This window comes from Colletotrichum gloeosporioides (genome assembly GCF_011800055.1).
Source record: "Colletotrichum gloeosporioides strain Lc1 chromosome Unknown consensus_56, whole genome shotgun sequence".
In the NCBI taxonomy this organism is placed as follows: Eukaryota; Fungi; Ascomycota; class Sordariomycetes; order Glomerellales; family Glomerellaceae; genus Colletotrichum; species Colletotrichum gloeosporioides.
The window spans coordinates 138,904-158,984 of record NW_025544701.1 but is presented as its reverse complement, the minus strand read 5'-3'; the positions used below and the strand labels follow the sequence as shown (position 1 = coordinate 158,984).

The following is a 20,081-nucleotide window of genomic DNA, read 5'->3' as shown; positions in this document are numbered from 1 at the left end:
TTTAATAAGAGTTTTTTAACTAGTTATAAACATATTATATATATTATAGGAATATTTTTCTTATTTTTCCTATGAGGTTTTTAAGTTTTTTATACCTATAACGTATATATATATTAAGTGAGTAAGCTATATACTATAAATTAGCTGTATATACCTTAAGGGGGGATATTAATATATAACATTCTTTTATAATAATAATAATAATATAAGAATAATAATAACGCTTAACTTACTTTAATATTCTATATAAAATAAATAAATAAAGTTTAAGGTATTAAACCTTATATAAAAATACTCTATTTATTATAACCTATAACTATAATATTAATTATATAATACGTATAGTTATATAAGTACCTTATATAATTAGTAGTTTAGTAGGTTATATTTTAGATTATCTTTCCCCTCACTTTTCCCTACTAGAGGAGGAAACCTACTAACTATATAATTAATAATAACTAGAGTTATTATAATATATTAATTCCCTTATTATTATCTATATAATTAAATACCTATAAATACTTAGGATTATCACCTTTTATTATAACATAAGCCTATCTATAACCTTATACTATATAGGCGCATATACTACGCCCCTGAATACGCTTATACCTGTTCTAATAAAAACTACTAAATAGTCTATTTATATAGACCTTTTAGCTAATAACCTTCTTAAACTCTACTACACCTCATTCTACTTTAATTTTTTAGCCTAAATAATTTAAATTACTATAAGAAAATATAAAAATTAACTTACTAACTTTTCTAAAAAAATCCTAGTTTTCTTAATAAAATATAGTAAGCTATAAGTAATTTTACTTCTTTAGAGGCCTATAAGTAGCCTAAGCCCTAGCCTTAGCTACTAACTAAGGGCCCCCTACTTAGATTTTATAATAATACTAGCCTTAGCGTAGTAGGGCTTAGACCTCTATAGTACTAGCCTCAACTAAGTAATATAAGCTAGAAACAGAGGACACCTATACTATTCTCAGCTTAAAGTAGCCTCTAAGCTTAGAAACACTATATACAGGAGGCGATTAACTAGAAGACGCTTAATTTGAGGAGTGGGAATAGTATACAGTAGATTTATAGATATATAGGCTTACCCTATATAATGTATACCCTAGGGAGCAATCTAAGCTTAGCTCTAACGTCGAAAAATAGAACAACAACAACAACAACAACAACCTATATCAATACCAAATATGAGGCCACCAAAACAAGCCGAGCATGCGAGAGCGTAGACTCGCCATCCATAAATCTCAGGGGGATCTTGCTTCATCGCCTCATTTTTGACGATCTTCTGGATCAAAGATTTGCCCATCTTGCCAATAAATTGAGAAATCGCGTGGGATTCCTGAAGCAAACTGCAGAAGAAATATCTCTGGCTATGAACACTATCATCGCTCCAAAATTGATGGGTCGAGGTTTTATATCATTCGTTCCAGAGCGCACCCAGTCGAATGAGCAGCTGAAAGCTGGACATCCCATCACATGAGTTTCTGTTTGACATATTGAACGTGTGTTCAAGGAGAAGGATGCAAGTGCGGAGACGTTCGCTCGGCTTTTCTGAGCAAGTCTGGGCAACTGGAGTTTTGGCGGAAATCAGACGTCAAAATTGGTTGAAGTCGATGGGCCCAGCGTTGGCATTTATTGGCTGTAGTACTTGGCTTGTTGACTGCCAAAAGACGCAGAGATTTTCAGATGGAACAAAAGTGGCCAAGCCCGACCAAGACCTGCTGCGACCACATCAATGGTGGAAGAGCATTATGCAAGCGCTAAGAAAACTGGACTTCTCAGCCAAGATGGAGGAACACAAGCCCACAAATTGTTTTGCACGGTCTCGTTGAGAAGGGATCAGTATGTGCCCATGGATGACTATGTCAGCTAGCCTACGTACATCATTCTTCCAAAGGTCCAGAGCACAGTTGCGTACGCAGAGCTTGGCGAGCGATGACGCCCCGCGGCCTCATGCCGGATCAGCCTAAGCCCGAGTTTATGGGTAAAAAATGAGCAAAGTACGGCATCTCGAATCTTAAACCCTCCACAAGAGAATTGATGTTATAATCAGGTACTCCGCCATGAGATACCGGATGCTATGCTACCCGCAATACAGCGAAACTGAAAATTCGTCAGGCCCTCGTTTCTGGATTATTTCAGCTGCACAGTCATTTGAAATCACGCCACACTCGTGCATGAGATACGGACGTCTACATGCTTCAATTGTATTGCACTTTTTTGTCGAGTCGCAATAAAAAATGGCCGGCCTTCGGGTGTAAACAATGGCGTTCAGGTCGGGAACTCGCCAAGAAAGAATACCCGATACTACTGAGCAGCTTTTACCCATAATACCTGGATTTAATGAATGTCGCGGCCAAGTCTGCCTTGAAATGAACGCATTCAATGCAGTAGACAAGGCTTGCGACTGCTCCTATTCAATAGTTCTCTCATTTCCTGTAGTGACCTTTACGGACATTTGAGTGATTTCCTATTTGTTGTGTCAAGACTATCGGAAGGGGTTACGTGTTACGACCGCTACAGCTGACCGTAACATTACGTTGGAAATGAGTCTCTTTTAACTGCCGTTCCTCTGTTTTACTATAGTACACATGACAAATCGGAATCAATTTGATACCAGCCGTTAATCCTTTTGTAAGCGACCATAATTAGTAACCTGGGGAGATAGGCATCGGGGTTTTAAACCGGGAGGCCGTCCGTGGTTCCACAATCCAAACCTTAGAGCCATGCGTTACCATGGAACTAGCTCGGCACAGTGCCGACCGCCTGAGGATCTTCAACAGGGTATCCCTCATTGTCAGGCCCCAAGTCTGCGTTCTTGCGCCAAAAGCCACAGATTAAGTTGCGGAAGCATCTCCAGATTGGCAACTAGCAGAGTGGTTGTGTTCTTCAATGCAACTCAAGCATCAATCAACCGAACGAAATAGGCAGGACAATTATGAAGACGAGTGCTGCAAATCAAGGAACAATTCTAGGCGAAGCCCTCGCTATAACTCCTGACTCACTAGCAGAAAACATCACAGTTATTGCTGTCGATATCATATCAGACCAGGATCCACCAGAATAGACTTCCTTAGCATTGCAGCACGTGGCGCAGTTAGGATGAACTCCCGTCGATTGTTCTCTTCTAAAGGTCTTGGTCAGCACTGCTTCATCTATTTGAAGTTCGGCACTTGTTGCGCCTGGTTTCCGTCTCAGAGTATAAGTAACTCAGATTCCACAACTCCTTCACTTGATGATCACCTCCTCTAGATCGACCTGGTTCCATCACACGAACTAGTCCACCACACTCGTTGAAATACCGACAGAAAACATGCGCGCCTCTTCGATACTCGCTGTAGGCGTCAGCGCTCTCGCCTGGGCCACCGACGCTGCCGGCCTACACCGTCGCCAGGGATCGGCTCCTTATTGCCCGCCTCGCTCAGCAACACCAGAGGAACAACGAGTCATTTTGGGAGAATTCATTCAGGCTTTCTACGTGGACAGAAACGCTACCAAGGCCCTGCTCAACCACGTTTCGGAGGACTACATTCAGCACAACCCAAGCGCCCTCTCAGGTCGACAAAACACTCTAGATGTCCTTGGACCTTTCGTATCCCCGAATACCGTTAATAACACGATCATGAATAAGGGCTTCGAGAATAACGTTGCGTTTATTCACTACCGAATGGATGTTGTAGGAGGCGGACAGCCCTTTGCTGTTGTCGATGTCTTCAGGTTCGACGGCACCTGCATCATGGAGCACTGGGATGTGGCGCAGCAACGCCCTGCCAACGCGACCAACCCTCTGGCGATGTTTTAAGCGACTTAAAGATTGGCTTGTATCATAGCGGTTGAATTGATTGTTCTCAGATATCGGTTTCCGACGTGATTCTTGCGATGATTCTTTCTTCGTCGCCCTGTCTGCATCTCACTGGGATGCATGACAACTTACCCAAAGCCCTCAGGTGCAGCAGATGTCCGCGACGAAGGTATACGAAGAGTGTGTATGCGGCACTGGCAGTTGCAACCGCTGCAACTGAAAGAAGAGACGGCCATCGGAACTGTTCGGGTCGGAAGAAAGCGACGGTCGAGGCATACGACAGCAGCTCGAAGGCGTTCTGCCAAGCTGCTTCCACCGACGAAAAAGCACCACGATTCTCTGCCTCGACGTCCTACATTGTACTTGTCAGCTTCCGAACGCTGGCATATGTTACGCTTTGGCAGCACTCACTTCTTGCACGATTATCTGAGTGCAAAGATCGAATCCTCTGAGTCCTACACGGCTGAGAACAGTTCCTCCAACCAGGCCAGTCGCTGAAAGCCAAGGCTCATCCTGGCATGCCCAGAAGATTGCAGTTCCCGCTGCCAACATGGATACTTGCCAACTGCTCATCCACAAGCCCGCCCTCACAGGACCGATCAACTCCATCAGCCACGGCGCAATCCAGGTCGCCAGGACCTCGAAGGCTACGCTTAAGGTTCGCGCAATGCCAATTTCGGTAGCGGAATATCCAGTGGAGAGCAAGTAGGTGACCATCTGACCGCCGAAGCTCAATACTGTGAAATAAAGCAAAGCACCAGCGAAAGATGGGAGGAACGCGCGATGACGAACGTAGAGTCGCATGTCATCCACGGACTTCTTCGCGATGAACTTCAAGCGTTGAGCCAAGCCGTTAAGTCGGCCAGTTGAAGCTCGAGGAGCTCCTATGGCAGTCAAATCGGGTGAGCGGCCATCACGCTTATTCGCCTGTAGTGCTGGAACCTCGTAGTAGACACGTGCGATGGCGTGGTACTCAATCACCACAGAAGAGACGTTCATGGTGAAATTGAAGATGATGGCAGTATCGGTCGATATGCCGTCGATCAGGGCGATGGAAAGGGGCCCGAGGAGCTTGCAGAGCAGATCGATGCGGCGCATTTGTGCATTCATCGTCCGAAGCGAAGACGTATGACTGCCGGCCACAACAACAACCTGGATGACGGTCAATCATATTTCAGTCTCGCATTAGCCCATAAAATGTGTGGTTACACATACCCAGTCTTTCTCAACAGAAACTTGGTTCATGATGGAGCACAGCTTTTCGATGCAAGCGAAGAATGAAGTGAGAACCAGTAGCCCAACGTCCGCACTCTTACCAGACAGAAGCTTGGTCTTCATCAAATAAAATAAGACACATGAAGCCGCTACAACCAGACGTTGAAAGACTGCACGGTGTTAACAGATTCAGCCGGTCTAATGTAAGGGGATAGACAGACCAATCGACACGCGGACGACATTGAGACGGTTACCAGTGTCAATGTACTGCCCAATGGCCGAGGCTAAGAAAATTGCTGACAGCCCACGAGTGAGTGCATACACTGACATTGGCATTAATGTTCCTGGAAAGATCTTTGCCAGGTAAAGTACGGCCCCAAATTCAAAGACGCGAGAGTTCCAAGTGGACAGGAAGTGCGACACGTATAGACGGCGAGTGATGCGAGGAGGGACTCCATCATTCGTGCTGCTCTGCGTGGGAGACGAGTTGAGAAGAGGTGCTCGCTCATTAGAGCCAACGCCCTCTTCGCTGCTGGCAACTTGCGGTCTTGCCATGGCTCGAATTGGAAAGAGGCTTGTGATAGACAGAGGATTGGGCGAATTGGATGGCTCTTCAACGAAGACAAGTGCTAGCACTCATGTAGAACAAATCGGAGGTCGGTTTGCTGCAAATTGTCGTTTCAATGATCAAGGCAAAGGCAAGTCCGGCATCACAGGATTGGCCACAGCCAGCTCACCGATGTTTCCGAGGGAAGTGCTCAACATTTCTAGTATCCATGGCAGCGATTGCGTGGTAACGAGGAGGGTGCCGGGATTGAGACTGATCACTCCTTCCTGATGGCCGGACCCATTTATACTGACCAAAGTCAGGCCAGTTGTAGACAGACCGTTGGTTCAACTCGCCAAAACTTGCCTCGGTCGTGATCAGTCTTTCCCACAACCATGCAGGCTGATCCGCTAAAGCGACCAGGGTCTCAAAAAACGGAGGTTTATGGAGAACCGAGAACCATATTTTCTTTGTAATCGGAAGACGGAACCTCCGCTTATGTAACATCCCCGCCTAATGAGACGATGGTGGGAGGGCCCATCGGAGCCTGCCGGCCTCCGTTTTCTAACGCGATATCCACAATTATGGGTATCGGAAACCGAAGGCCGTGAAGAGTCAGTCGGCCGAGCAGTCTGTTCCGCGTCCATATTGAATCTGTCGAGATGATATAATGATCAAATTGGTTTCCAAAGAGTCCTTTGTCAAACAGGCGACAGGACGATCCGAGCTAAATTAACTTCTGATGTTTACGGCATGAATGGAAAGAGGCCTTCATTGGCTCCCGTCGCCTTGACTCAACCGTCTTGTTGGCCGCATCACTAAATCAACTTCACGTTATAATTCGTCACATCGGCAACTACTCATCAACAGACATACGCGATTGACCGCTGCTCTTAAGCTTCATACGTAGATTCAGCGGCCCAGACCAGTGCCCTTACAGATTTGATAGCATTGCTTCAAATTTTTGAAGCCTAGTGTTTGAGCATTTCCCATGTGTCAATTCGAACCCCCAATATGAAGCCATTAGGGAGGTATTACTAGGATCATTCGGTTCAGCTGTTGAGGTGATCGAAAATGAAAAATACAGTAATTAGGGAGTCACCAATAATCATCCAAGTTGCAATCTTGGTGACGTGCGTAAAGCAGTGATTGGACGTGAAATCGGTGGTTGCATACCGGTCTTGGTGAGACCAAACACTTTCAGATGCCACGATGATGTAATCTGTCAGCTGGAGGTGTATCGTGGCATAATTCGAAGTACAATTAATTTTATTGAGCCTCTGCCCCTTCCCCGCGATACTTCTCGTGGTGTTAGATTCATTACACCCCGCAACGACATCTTAACTACGTAGAGCAAGTCTTTCAAAGTACGAACGATCTTTGAGTTTCAAGCTAACGTCAGGTTCATTTGTTGCTTCAGTCGTAGACTTCACTTTCGGACTAGCGACCTACCGCTGTGAGCTTTCTCAACGACGACCATGCCATCTCTGCGCAGCATCAATAAGAGAGAAGAAGCCTCAAAGCCAGACACCGGTAAATATGGCTTGGAACCATTCATGGGAGCTCCGGGCTACGCAGGCGTAGTCTGCTGTCCATATACGCCGTGATAGGGGTTGTATAGGGCATGTGCATCAAATCAAGAAACGGAAGCACCAAAACCAAGACGAGAAAGCAGTTACAAAATTTGCAGTTGATCATCCCGGCGGTGCAGCTGATGTCGAAGCCAGAAAGAAACGAAGAAGCGACAGAGATATGACACAGCAGAGGAGCAGGGGAGACACGAGCCCACGCAGGGTGACTCGTGGATTCAAGGGTGACCCGAAGAATCCCCGAGTGTGTAGTCCAGAATGTCCGGGCTACGGGAAGGACTACTGTGCCGCCCATCATGAATCTGACTTCGACCGTCCAGCGAGTCCTGGAATGTTGGCAGTCTAACCAATCCTCAAGAAATTGGGAGGTCATGCTGAAGTGAATTCGTCTTTGCTCAGTAAGTTGTTTGAACGAAAGAAACCTCCTGAACCAACATTCTTCAGGCCAAGTTTCTGGCATTCAGCTCCGGTTCTCTCTGTGCTATCAGACATACAGAATTGCAGACCATATGAAGCTCCGACTAGTACTCCCATCATCTAGGCATTGGCCAACCTCATCCAAAGAACTGTCTGACGCATGTTTTCTCTTTCTTGTGATTCACTCAGTGGAGCTGAGCTTCCATGTTGTTGGGATATTTGTGCCTTGCTCGTGTCAAGGTCATGTCGACTTTTCAATTCGAGTTAGCAACGCCGGCATCATGAAAGAACGGAGGTGTCGACAGATTTAAAGAACGACGATCTGTACATGAGTTTTCAACTTACCAGAGTGGGCATGTGGAAGATTTGGTAATTAGCCATGGGTCAACGCATGCTGGGTGGAACTCGTGCCCGCAAGGAAGTACGCGCACGTTGTCGTGAGCGGAAAAGTCTTCCGTACAAATACTGCAGCTCTTGGTCTCGCCATCTGTCCTGGTCGGAGTCTTAGCCGCAGCTTTCTGTAGCTCAATATCAGAAGTCGAGTGTTCCACGGCTCCCAATCTTATCACCGGAATCGTATCTAACATCGCTCGAGTAATTCCGTGCATCCTAGTTTGAGCTGTCTGGCCCTCAGAACCGTCTCGCGGACCATATCTCTCGGGATGACGATACGCCTTGATGGCACCAACGCTGACAAAGATGATGAAGAAGCCAACTATCGCGCCCCAGATGCTGCAAAGAGTAGTGATGACTAGAGTGTTTTGTTTATCTTTCTCCTCCAGGTGCCGTTCGATTGAGGTCCGCAAACGATTCGCAGCCCCCGTTCGCTCGTTAGAGATGTTGAAGTTGCTGAGGGTATCTAAGGCATAGAAAGCCATAAATACGATTATATGATAGAACACCATTGTAAAAGCCTGGCTTGATACTCGGCACCAGTCTCGTTACAATGCGTACTTAGGAATGATGGTTTGTGGTTTGAGGCTTAGAAGTAAGGTGAAGATGGCGCATCAAGTGCGGTCCCTTAGCACACAGCAGCACAAGCACAACCTCACCATTCTCTACATTTGTACCTGCTGCCAAATCGAACGGTACTTGACACGCCGCTTATGGGTGCAGGCGGTTACCTGCCTTCCTCATGTCCGTGTGTTGCATCCTGGTTGCCCATCCTACTTAGGCTCACTCTCAACAACTTGTAGTGGAACTCATAGATGGCAGACCCCGAATTAGCAGCACCAACACCTGTGTAACAATCCTCCAATTGATGGTTCGACCCGGCTTTTGTGGTTGCCTAGCGCATGCGTCAATTCTTCTAGTTGTCAATAGGGTGCGGAGCCTCCGTCCCTCCGTGTTGGGGCCAGGGTCCGGCTAAAACTACCCATCCCGATCGCCCCGTTCCAATCCATGTCCCTCAGAAACCACGTCCAGGAAGATTGAAAGCTCGACTTGATATAAACTTGCATTCTTTGCTACTTTGAACAAAGCCATTTTGCAGAAGAACCTTTCAAATCGAATCTCAGAGAAACTCGAAGAGACAAAGACACGATGACGAAGATATCTGCTCTCTGGACTCGTATTGCCTCTGGCGATCGCCTTCGCCGGTCTTCTCAGGCGGTGTCGGTTCTCGGTGGCCGCGCTTACGTCTTTGGGGGCGAGCTTGTCCCCAGAGAGCCAGTCGACAACCAGGTTGACGTCGTAGAGCTGAAAGATCCTCAAGGTAGCAACCCAGACCTCTGCCTTCTCACCTATGCTGTTGGCATCATATCTGACTAGAAGTCCTGTGTGATACGTAGGATCAGCAGATATTCGTACGATCCCGGTTCCTGCTACAGCCGCTTCCCCGCGCGTCGGGTCTCCGAGCACCGTCTTGGACGATGCGCTATACATCTTCTCCGGTCGCGGTGGCCTCGCAATGAAACCTATCGAGGAGAATGGCTGCGTGTGGCGTTACATCCCGTTCACAAACACATGGGACTTGGTCGAGCCCGCCGGAGACAAGTCTGCGACCTTTCCTGCTGGACGCAGCTACCACTCCATTGCGTCTGATGGTATTGATAACATTTATGTCCATGCTGGCTGCCCGGAAAAGGGACGTCTGGCTGATCTCTGGCGTTTCACTCTGACGTCCAAGAGCTGGACCCAGCTTCCTGACGCACCGCCGCCAGCGCGTGGAGGACCCTCAATCACGTACCACGACGGCAAGCTCTATCGGATGAACGGGTTTGATGGAAAGACCGAGCAGGGCGGGTCCGTAGACATCTTTGACTGTGCTTCTCAGTCTTGGACTACGGTTGCTTTCGCTCCGGACGGTATCAGTGGTCCTGAATCCCGTAGTGTCTCGGCCTTGGTCACCGTAAGGGTCCAAGAGAAGACCCACATTGTCACTATGTTCGGAGAGCGGGACCCAAGCTCCCTTGGCCACGCCGGAGCCGGGAAGATGTTGGCTGATGTTTGGGCGTTTGATCTGGAGGAACAGACGTGGGAAAAGGTCGAAACACAAGGTGATCATCCTGATCCCAGAGGATGGTTCGATGCCGACGTTGCACAGAACTCCGTCATCGTTCATGGCGGGCTGGCGGAGGATAACTCGAGACTTGGCGATGTGTGGGAGCTGGGATTTGTCTAGGTCGGAGTCATAGATTGTTCTGCACGCCAACCCTCCATCCAACTCACCTAGCAAAGTAATAGTAGACACCGAGTATACCTCCTTCATGCCTTCTCGCTCTTGACGTCAAAAATGACCTCTCTTCTCCCCAGATTCCCCAGATCATCCCCAGACCACCCCCCACAGGCCAAACCAGCCCCCCACATCGCTTACTGCCCGACAAAAGCCAAAGAGACAAGCAACCCTTGATTGGGGACCCTTCTTGGGATTTAAAAGGGCAGCTGGACTGTTTGCATGACGACCATATGACATCCATGAAACGATGTCGCCCAAATGGGCAAATCAAGTACAACCTTTCGGAGCATGTGTTCGTCCAGTCTTGTTGCCGAGGATGCTGGAGGACGGTATATCGAAGAAGATAAGTATGCACCAACACGGATCTAATGACATATACGAAACATCCTATGACTGGGATAACTCAAATCGAGGGGAAGATCAAATTTAGACTCTCGGAAGCTGAGCGGTGGGCCAGACCTTGCGGGGTAAGGGCGCGATGTTGAATTCAGCGTCTGTGTGGATGCATCTCTTTGTCTTCCTTTCATCTGATTGTTCTGCAAAGCCACTCTGGGCAGAGCTACCAAGCCGTGTGGCGACAGTAGCACTATACCTAATCTCAGGCACAGTCGCCACGGCAATTAGTAACGACCCGGAAAGTATCCGCTTAACCTTTTTCTTCGTGGTGCATAGACTCGCCGTCCAGTCAGGACACATGTTTCGGTTATCATAGCGCCATGGTCTGTGTTAACTCTAGATTGGGCGTAGTAGCACAAAGGTCCCTCGAAGCCATTTAACTTTTTGAAGTCAATTTCCCCCGATAAGTTCATCTTGCCTCCCTTCTCCCAACTTCACATTCCAAAGACATCGTAGTACCCTACACCAAAACAATGGATTCACAAAGAAATCAAAGAATGGCACCCCCCCCTGCGGCTCACGATCCGCGATTATCTAACGGCTCCAGCCTCTTCGAGCCATCCTGGGCCCGTGATGCCGACAAGAGTAACAAAAACGACCAGCATCACTTTCAGACCGACAGGTTCCGGAAACACAACAGCTCATCGACTGAGATCCAGAAATTGAAGCAGGTCGAGACTTCACGATCCACGTTTGACTTTGATGAGCAGGCACAAGCCAGAGACGCGGCTCTTTACAGAAATGGCCAACTCATTCTGCAACCCGCACCGACGAAAGATCCGCGAGATCCCCTCAACCTTCCTATCTCTCGAAAGCTCCTGGGAACCTTCTGCCTCTGCTGTTTCGGCGCGTTGGCTGCGGCCGCTGAGTTGATCCTGGGTGCCATGCTCCCAGTGTTTGCTGTCGAATATGCCGGCCTAGATCCGAAAATTCTCAAAGACTTGACGTCGAATGGAGGCCTCCCCGCCGGAACTGATCCTTTGAAGATTCTCTCCAGCTTCCCAGGAGCACCACCAATCTTTCATGTCTATCTCTTGGCATCCCTTCCCGTGTTGGTCATCGGACTCTCCAACCTTTTCCTGGTACCGCTGGCCATTTCAGTCGGCCGTCGCCCGGTGGTTCTCATCACCGGTGTTCTCGCCATCATCGGTGCCCTGTGGGCCGGAGCCAGTCGGTCTCTGCCATCGCACTTGCTGGCTCGTTGCTTGCAAGCCCTGGGAGCTGGTACCGTCGAAAGTTTGATCCCTTTCATCATTCAGGACATGGTCTTCGTTCATCAACGTAACGCTTGGATCTCTGGTATTTTCGCGGCCCAGGGTCTGATCATCATCGTCCTCGGAATCGCGGCTCCGTACATGATCATCAACCTCAGCTGGAGATGGATGTATTTCATCACCGCGATGGGCGCTGCCGTCTTCCTCGTTGGTGTCTATTTCTTCATGCCCGAGACGAGGTGGGACCGTACACGTGCCGAAATGAGTAAGTCCAGAATTCTTCACCAACTAAATTAGTAACATCAAAGCTGACTCTATTTCAGATGGCGTCCCCCGGGATGAGACCGGGCACTTGCGTGAGCCTAGAACGTTTCGGTACAACATCGCTATGTTCCACGGCAAGATGGAGTGGCGCAAGGGCTTCAACGCCTTTGTTGACACGCTTCGCACGTTCTTCTACCCTCAGATCTTCTTCATTACTATGCTCAACAGTGTCATGATTGCATGCGCCTTCGCGGCTGGATACACCGTTGCTCCCGCTCTGCTGACTGCACCGTGGTCGTAAGTCACTAAACATACCAACTCCATTGATGTCACAACTAACGATTCTTCTAGATGGGATTTTATGAACCTCGGACTTTGCCTCCTTCCTATCCTTGTCGCAGCCGTCGCAGTGGCGTTGGTGACTGGCAAAGCTGCCGACTGGATGGCCAACCGACTCGCAATGAAGCGCGGTGTGAGAGAGCCCGAAAACCAGCTCATCAATCTCATTATCCCGACCCTCGCTGGTATTATCGGAGCCGTTATCTTCGGTCTAGCTGGCTCGAATCAGGCGAATTACTCCTGGGTTACGTTCCTCACGGGTTTGGGCTTGATGGCTTTCGGGTTCTTGGGTGCCAATTCCATCGGCGCGGTTTACGTGTTGGAATGTTACCCTCACCTTGCAGGCCCTGCGTTGGTCAATATCGCATCTTTCAGGGCTTTGTTGGCCTTCGCACTGTCATTCAAGATCTCTGATTGGGTTGTTGAGATGGGCTACTTCCATTCGATGATGATCTACACCGGGCTGATCGCTGCGTTCGCAGTCTTCATTCCGGTGGTATACTTCTTCGGACCAGCGTGGAGGAGGCGATGGCCGGCGACTCACTTTGGCGACAAGTAGTGGCACAGGCTTGGAACTTTTCAAATCATGACGTATGATCACGACTAACATCCTTCTTATTGTTTACATATTTCAGTTTGTATTTAGTGCAAGCAAGCATTGGACATTGAATTCATTTAGTGTAGCTCAAGGCTTGTCCCTTCTCCTAGGATATGCGTGACTGTGAGCAAAGTTGTGATCTTTTGGACTGAATGGGCGGCACATCGCTGTTGTTGGGTTTGGTATCATCACATGAATCACCAACAACCAACCCAGCGTGAAAGACCGAGGCTCAAGTCTGATGAAACCATCCCGTCGGGGTATTGACGTGGGTACGCACATACCCCAGACTGTTCTCCGTATTCCCCAAACCTTTCCAAAAGCTTTTCATTGGCTCGCAAGGGAACTAACAAGGAATTGAACTCGGTTGCATCGCTGCACCCCGCAAAAGGGTGTGCGACGTCATGCACCACCCAACGGAATGCTTGGGTGTCAATCTTCTTTGTGGCTGTCATCTGCATTCAGCTCATCCATGACCCATCCATGAAGATGATCTCCGACCCTCAACAAGACTATAGCTCAAAATGAGACAGGACTAGTTTTGTCAGATCGTCGGCCTGCTGCTTCCGGGACCTGAAAAGCTCCAAATAAGGCTCTTCTCGACCAACTGAACCGACCAGCACGTCATCGCAACCAGTGACAAGTTGAGAGTATGTTCTTTCAGTGAACTCGTGGACAGGCATTCCCATAGATCGGCCTCGCTTTTGGCCCATGTAGTCGTGTAACTCAGCTGCCAAAGTTAGTCGCGCGTGGAGGTAAGGAATCCTTGGCTTGCACTCACTATGAACAACGGGTGGCCAAATCTCAATAATCTTAGTGCTGGAACCTCTCGATTGCTCTCGAAGACTGTAGACGTAAGAGTGAAGCGCAGCTTTAGACGCCGAGTATGCCGGTAGGGTGGCAGCGGGAATGATAGCGAGGTGCGTTCCGGTAAATATCAATCCGGTGGGAAATTTCTTCACTTGGAGTTTTGGGAGAAACTTGATGGAAATGTCGACAACACTTAGGAAGTTGGTGTTCACCTCGTTGCGAAATGCGTCCAGATCCACACTGCTGGGTCGGGAAAGCCTGATCTGGCTCTGTATGCCTGAGTTGATGAACACACAGTCCAGTTCAGGGAACTTTCGACAGACTCTGACTTTATTAGTTCGGCGGTCTAACCCGCTACAGTAATGTTAGAGAACTTACTCGTTCACGAAGTTATCCAACCCGGCTCGGTCTGTTATATCAAAGCAGATCGAGTCTGCCCTGGATGGCCCATGCTTCTGGACAAATGCATCGAGTCTTTCTTGGCGACGACCGACTGCAATTACCTTAATGCCCTCCTGAACAAGTTTGTCCGCCGTAGCCGCGCCAATCCCGGAAGTGGCACCCACCAGGAGAATTTGCTTGTAAGGAAACGACATACTGCAGGGATACGATCTAATCTTGGGGAAAATGGTTGAAGTATTGTGCCGATGCCAAGAGATAGTTGATTCTGCAAGGGAAATAAATAACATTGGATATTTTGCTTTTGCCTACCGCGCCGGCCGAAAGGAGTACTCTACAGCAATTAACCCCGGGTCGCGAGCCGGCTTTCACTTGCGCTGCTTCGGAATTGGGCCCGTGGAAGGAAGCGAGAATCGGGCTTACATCTGCTACAGTGCATAAAGCCGAGTGGCGTTTTCCAACCACCAAAGAGTTCGGAAACGATATCCCTTTCACTTACGATAAGTCCGATACTAGTCACGTTGCATTGAAAGGATCACTTTGCTTCCTCACAATTGACAAACGTCCCAGAAAACGTCTGTGTATGACCGAACAAAACTCAAAACAAATAGCTTCCTAAGACGAGGTCTACCTCGGTATCTCAAGTGGCTTTTCTAGTGTTACACAATTTACATTCAGCCAGTAGCCATAAAAATGTTGATTATGTCTCTATCCACAAGCCGAACCCAACCTTCTTCGCTTCTAAGGTTTTTTCCATACTTTCATACAGCAGGTTACCGTCTGCGGGCGCATCTTTTTGACTGCTGTTTGACTCTGACTGGAAAATCTATGAAGGGCCAGGGAGGCCTGAGCTGGAGAGACTCCTATGGCCAAAATACATGTATGAAGACGAAACCTGAGGGACTTTTCGAACATTCACATCAACCAACAGTTAGCCCATGCTTCTCAAGCACATTTCGCAGCAACCTCAAGCATGTCGGATGATAAAAGTCGCGATGTCTGTTAAACAACTCCACAGCCAACTTTTCGCTGACTGACAATAATCCCTCAAACCTGATACCACATCAGCTATCACGGGAGAAACTTCATTGGAATGAAAAAGCTTACAGTGGCTTGAGGAATTTCATACGGCCGGTCTGGCTAAGAACCTCTTCGGTCTGCTTCAAGACACTTTCGTCGCGTGCTCGCAGTGCAACACGGAGGTAGCGGCTAACTATCTCCAGATTTCCTGAGGATAGTAAACCATACTGCGAACCCAATGTGTGGCTGAACTGTTTGGGAATAGGACTGGAACTTTCAATCAGAAGGTCAAGAAAGACTAATAATTGTCCAACTGTCCAGCCCTCAACATCCTTAGACGAGGGCGTAAAGGCACTTTCGTTTGAGCCAAGCATCTTCCACTTGTCGCATAATCCAATGCAATCTCTGTAGAGGCTGGAGTCGAAGATAGGCTTTGGCGGTGCACCGGGCTTGTGATACCAGGTTTCCCAGTCAACTGCGTGAAGCGCAACTGCGGCGTGGACGTCCTGGGAGAAAAAATCCAGAACGCAACTCTTGAATTGCTCAGAGTTGACGCTCTTGCCGAAGAAAGTCTTGAAGTACTAAAGTCATCATTAGTATCTCGTAGAATTGCGGAACCAACAATCGCTTACGTGAGGAACAAATTTGTGCCATTTCTCCCTTCCCACCTGCTGCTCCAGGAAACACAAAAAGGTGTAGCCCTTCTCGTAGGAGATCTTCGACATGATGTCATCAGGCCTCTTTCCCTGAAATTCGAGAACGAGACTTGTGAACACGCTTTCGTTACCGCCGTAAGCTTCAATGTTGTAGAGCAGATCTTGCCATCCTACGATGGCTTCAAGCTGGACTGCCTCTTCCCCGCGGAGGTCTCGCAGGATGCAACGCTCTATGTAGACAGTCCAACCTTCGTTCAGCCAGAAGTGCTCCCAGGCGTCATTGGTGACAAGGTTACCGCTGTAGCTGTGAGCGAACTCGTGGGCTACGACTCCAATGTTCTCACGGTCGCCCGAGACAACAGTGGCGCTGTAGAAGTTGAAGACTGGGTTTTCCATGCCTCCTAGGTGGAACGATTTGGGCAGGACAACGAGATTGTAAAGCGGCCATGGGTACTCGAAGATGAGATTCTGCAGTCAAAAATAAACAAAGTCAGTCACCGTAGCGAGGTCGTCGATAAGCCAGCTACCTTACCTCCGCAGATTTAATTATGGCTTGCAGATCGGGTCTGAACTCCGCCTTGCAGGCCTCGAGATCACCAGGCGCACAGTAAACATAGCTCTTAGGACCAATCTTCTCTCCCGCAAGATTCCTAAGAGATGCCCATCAGCTATATTCCATAGTCGGTCGGAGTAACACACATACCCGCTAGCCACCGCGAACAGATAATTTGAGATTGGAATCTCCTGTTTGAACTTGTAGGTCTTGAGCTCTAGTGGCTCCTGAACGGGAGGGAAGATTAGCTCATTTTCAGGAATACCACTCGCGACAACTGGTAAGATGGACCGAATCGTCATGTCGAAAGTTGTCTTGATGGATGGAGTGTCCTGGCATGGGAACATGGAGCGTGCGTGGACTGGCTCTCCCTGGGAAACTTCACCAAGTTAGCGGTTTATGAGCTGAAAACAACAGCTAATCGTCTGTTCTGGGGACTTACACATGAACGGATATTTCTTATCATCTGTTTGCGAAGCCTTGAACCACTGAAGGCCAGTTGTCTCCGTTGTTGTTTCGAAGTCAACCTACGAGGGTATACTCAGCATCAGAGTTCCACGTTAGTTGATGAGCCAGAGCTTACGGCAAGTTTGAAAGCCTCTCCATTTTCGTAGGCTCGATCGAGGTAGATATGAAAGGGACTGCCATTGGCGTCTTTTGGGGCTTTCAAGTCCCAAGAAACCCGGGTGCCATTGATGGTAGCTTGTTTCACAATTAAGTAGCTGGTGTCAAGAATGATTTCAGTCAGACTCGCGCGTCTTGACTCGAACGTAATGATTGTTGACCCGACGAGCACGGTCCGCTCGAAGTCAATCGTCACATCAATGTCGGTATGCTTTGTGACGACCTCCTTGAAGTTGGAGTTGGTGTTCACGTCTGCGACCGCTGATGACTGATGTCGACACATGGTGCCGTTTCTGGCCGACCGACTCTCGCGACGAAGGGAAGTAAGATCAAGTGAAGACTGATGGCTCTGAGGTGGAATCACAAACTCAAAAGCGATTTTCACGTCGATAGAAAACAACGTCGAGGAAATGTGTCTACATATGGGAGTGTTTGGACTCTTCTCTGGGACGCTTTACGAGCCTGTCTCGTATCTCAACGATGTGCCCCGCACAATTGATGCCCCTCACCTCCGTCGTTCAGAGTTTCCTATTTAGGCAATTCTGCCATCCGCCACGATCCTTGCTTTAGCGCGCTCAGGAACCAGGTATCGCTCGGTGATTGAGACTGGTTGGTGGCTGAAAGAGCGCATGATGATTTGGTCACGAGTCACGGCGAAAAGAGAGTGGAGGTTCCTTTTGATATGGGTATTTTCGGTTTCTGCGATGTAGCCGGATCCATGTTCTGATTGTCCTGATGTGCCCATCAAAGCACGATTTGCGAATACTGTCTGGTGAGCTATGCTGTCGCCTTGCTCTGACGCCATAATTTCTGCGCCTCTTGGAGATACGATCCATACAACTTGATAGCGTTGATACTGTCGGGGTCGTTAGTGAGGGGAAACGGACTGTGCAAATCGATAGGACTTACTAGTTGTTCTTGTCCAGCTTCTCTGCAGCCCACCGAAAATCATTAGCAAATATTGGACTCTGGAAGAATAACAAAACGCACCGTTGATGGTATGAGCTCCGTCAGTGGGTCGTCCAACGGGAAGCAAAAGCACGTTCTTCTGAAGAATCTGCTTGAAGTCCAATGCAATGGGAATGCTGGTCCAGAATTAGCTTGCGGCAAACGACGCTTCATGATGCCTCCTTACCTTCCGCCTTCGCATGTGAGGACTGGATCAACACCCCAAACGTTCTGGGTCGCCTGGATTGCGGCTTGGTAGTTCCAGTGGTCGGCGCTCTCGTAGAACCAGTCACTTTGGTCAGCACAGTTGATATCCAACTCGTTCTTGCTCCCGAGCGCCTCGAACTTCTCTCGAATATGCTTCTGAACAAGCTTGTCGATATCCTGCGATTTCATGTTGGGGACTGTCCTGATGCTGAACTTGCCAACAAGCTTCGCAGGAATTGAAGTGACGGCTCCTGCGCCAGGTGTCGCGTTTTCGATCCTGTGAAGACTGAGGGATGGCTTCTTCCATCTGGTCGCTTGTCAGTTCCACGTCAACAACTAGACCTTGGGGATAAGTACCTCGCGATCAAGGCGTCCGCTTGGGTCTTGTGGAGGCTTCTGGCGCCCGTTCCCCCAAGCAAAGAATCGTCTGAGATATTCAGCTTGTTATAGCTGTCATACTCTTCTCTCGTCACGGCTTGCACCGTGTCGTAAATACCCGGCACAAGAATCTTGCCGTTCGAATCCACGAGCGAAGACATGATGTTGACCATATCGGTCATTGGCTCGGAGATCTGCCCACCAAAGCCACCACTATGAGCGTCTCTCTCGGCGCCGGTGATGGTGAGAAGGTAGAAGATGATTCCTCTCAAGCCCTGAGGGATGCTAAGCTGCTCGTCACTGACCCACACGACGTCAGTGATGCAGACCACATCAATGTCTTTGAAGAAGTTTTGCGCTTCTTCCTCCAAGGCTTTGCGCAGGCCAAAGGACCCGTTCTCTTCCATGCCCTCGAAACAGAAGACGAGGTTCGCCGGGACCTCAACGCCCGCTTTTTGGAAAGACTCAATCATATTGAGCCATCCTATTAGCGGGCCCTTATCATCCGAAGTTCCTCGACCACATAGCCGACCATTCTCTTCGATCGTGAGAACCCAGGGGTCATATTTCCAACCGTCTTCAAGAGCAGCAGGTTGAACATCGTAGTGGGAGTAGACGAGGACGGTTGGCTTCTCAGCATCGTTGCCATACCGACCCAAGACGAGAGGGGGCAACTCGAGGTCAGGTTTGTCTTGCTGTTTCCCTAAAGGCTTCATTGTGACCTCCACTCCTAGCTCTCTCATCTTTGAGGCAATCCATTCGCTCATCTGATAATCTTGTCAGTTGAATTCAGCTTGGGAGTCAAAAATGCGACCCACTCTGAAGACATCTTCTCTTCGTTCCGCGTAAGCAGATACCGAAGGGATCTTGACTGCTTCTTCCAGTCCTTTCAATTGTCAGTGAATTAGTGTGAAATTCGATACATTAGGCTTTGCAGATAACGAAAACCACTCACTTTCAATGAAAGAAGTCTCCAACTCGTCCACCCTGCTGTCTGTCAGTTCTGCGACTTCAAGATAACCCTGAAGTTCTCAGTGGAAAACTCACTTCGCGTAGAAGCCAGTAAGGCTGTCGCCCACAGCATCAGCCCTTGCAGCCATAGTCAACGTCGGTCTCGGCGCCAAGATGATAGGGTTTTGAGCCAATGTTGGTGCGAGAGCAGCCTCAAAAACCTCCTCGACTGCGATCAGTCACGTCACCAATTTTGACGCGAAAGGAGGGGTTGATGACGGATTCCAAGCTGCTCATCTCCTACGACCCCACGCTAAGCGAGATCGGATAAGATCTTTCGCAGGGGTATATTTCTCTAATCAGATCGTACCCCACTGAAAAAGATCTACCCGAATAGGCAGTCTTTTACGAAGAATCAGCTGCTAAGAGCTTCACAGTAAATCTGGCATTAAATGCAAA

The 20,081-nt window shown here is 48.6% G+C and overlaps 6 protein-coding genes across 6 annotated transcripts; 3 read left to right on the top strand and 3 right to left on the bottom strand.

Annotated features, from left to right (window-relative positions):
• Window positions 1–3,331: 3,331 nt before the first annotated feature.
• GCG54_00011795 (uncharacterized protein) lies at window positions 3,332–3,820 on the top strand (the record flags this gene model as incomplete). Its single annotated transcript, XM_045411687.1, has 1 exon — window positions 3,332–3,820. One exon carries the CDS (start codon window positions 3,332–3,334, stop codon window positions 3,818–3,820), a length of 489 nt encoding a protein of 162 aa, XP_045262285.1.
• Window positions 3,821–4,210: 390 nt separating this feature from the next.
• GCG54_00011793 (Solute carrier family 40 member 1) lies at window positions 4,211–5,590 on the bottom strand (the record flags this gene model as incomplete). Its single annotated transcript, XM_045411686.1, has 3 exons — window positions 4,211–4,972; window positions 5,036–5,205; window positions 5,257–5,590. The coding sequence occupies 3 exons, from the start codon at window positions 5,588–5,590 to the stop codon at window positions 4,211–4,213; spliced, it is 1,266 nt and encodes a 421-aa protein (XP_045262284.1).
• Window positions 5,591–9,130: 3,540 nt separating this feature from the next.
• Window positions 9,131–10,211, top strand: GCG54_00011791 (uncharacterized protein; the record flags this gene model as incomplete). The annotated part of the gene is made up of 2 exons (XM_045411685.1): window positions 9,131–9,302; window positions 9,379–10,211. 2 exons carry the CDS (start codon window positions 9,131–9,133, stop codon window positions 10,209–10,211), a joined length of 1,005 nt encoding a protein of 334 aa, XP_045262283.1.
• Window positions 10,212–11,134: 923 nt separating this feature from the next.
• Window positions 11,135–13,037, top strand: GCG54_00011790 (uncharacterized protein; the record flags this gene model as incomplete). Its single annotated transcript, XM_045411684.1, has 3 exons — window positions 11,135–12,140; window positions 12,199–12,436; window positions 12,491–13,037. 3 exons carry the CDS (start codon window positions 11,135–11,137, stop codon window positions 13,035–13,037), a joined length of 1,791 nt encoding a protein of 596 aa, XP_045262282.1.
• A 551-nt stretch (window positions 13,038–13,588) lies between these two features.
• GCG54_00011789 (Serine 3-dehydrogenase) lies at window positions 13,589–14,482 on the bottom strand (the record flags this gene model as incomplete). The annotated part of the gene is made up of 3 exons (XM_045411683.1): window positions 13,589–13,806; window positions 13,858–14,210; window positions 14,265–14,482. The coding sequence occupies 3 exons, from the start codon at window positions 14,480–14,482 to the stop codon at window positions 13,589–13,591; spliced, it is 789 nt and encodes a 262-aa protein (XP_045262281.1).
• Window positions 14,483–15,205: 723 nt separating this feature from the next.
• Window positions 15,206–19,771, bottom strand: GCG54_00011788 (Leukotriene A-4 hydrolase-like; the record flags this gene model as incomplete). Its single annotated transcript, XM_045411682.1, has 14 exons — window positions 15,206–15,338; window positions 15,393–15,886; window positions 15,938–16,429; window positions 16,494–16,611; window positions 16,665–16,893; window positions 16,957–17,041; window positions 17,098–17,443; window positions 18,048–18,069; window positions 18,129–18,223; window positions 18,274–18,600; window positions 18,651–19,438; window positions 19,490–19,557; window positions 19,627–19,658; window positions 19,719–19,771. 14 exons carry the CDS (start codon window positions 19,769–19,771, stop codon window positions 15,206–15,208), a joined length of 3,282 nt encoding a protein of 1,093 aa, XP_045262280.1.
• Between the last annotated feature and the right edge of the window lie 310 nt (window positions 19,772–20,081).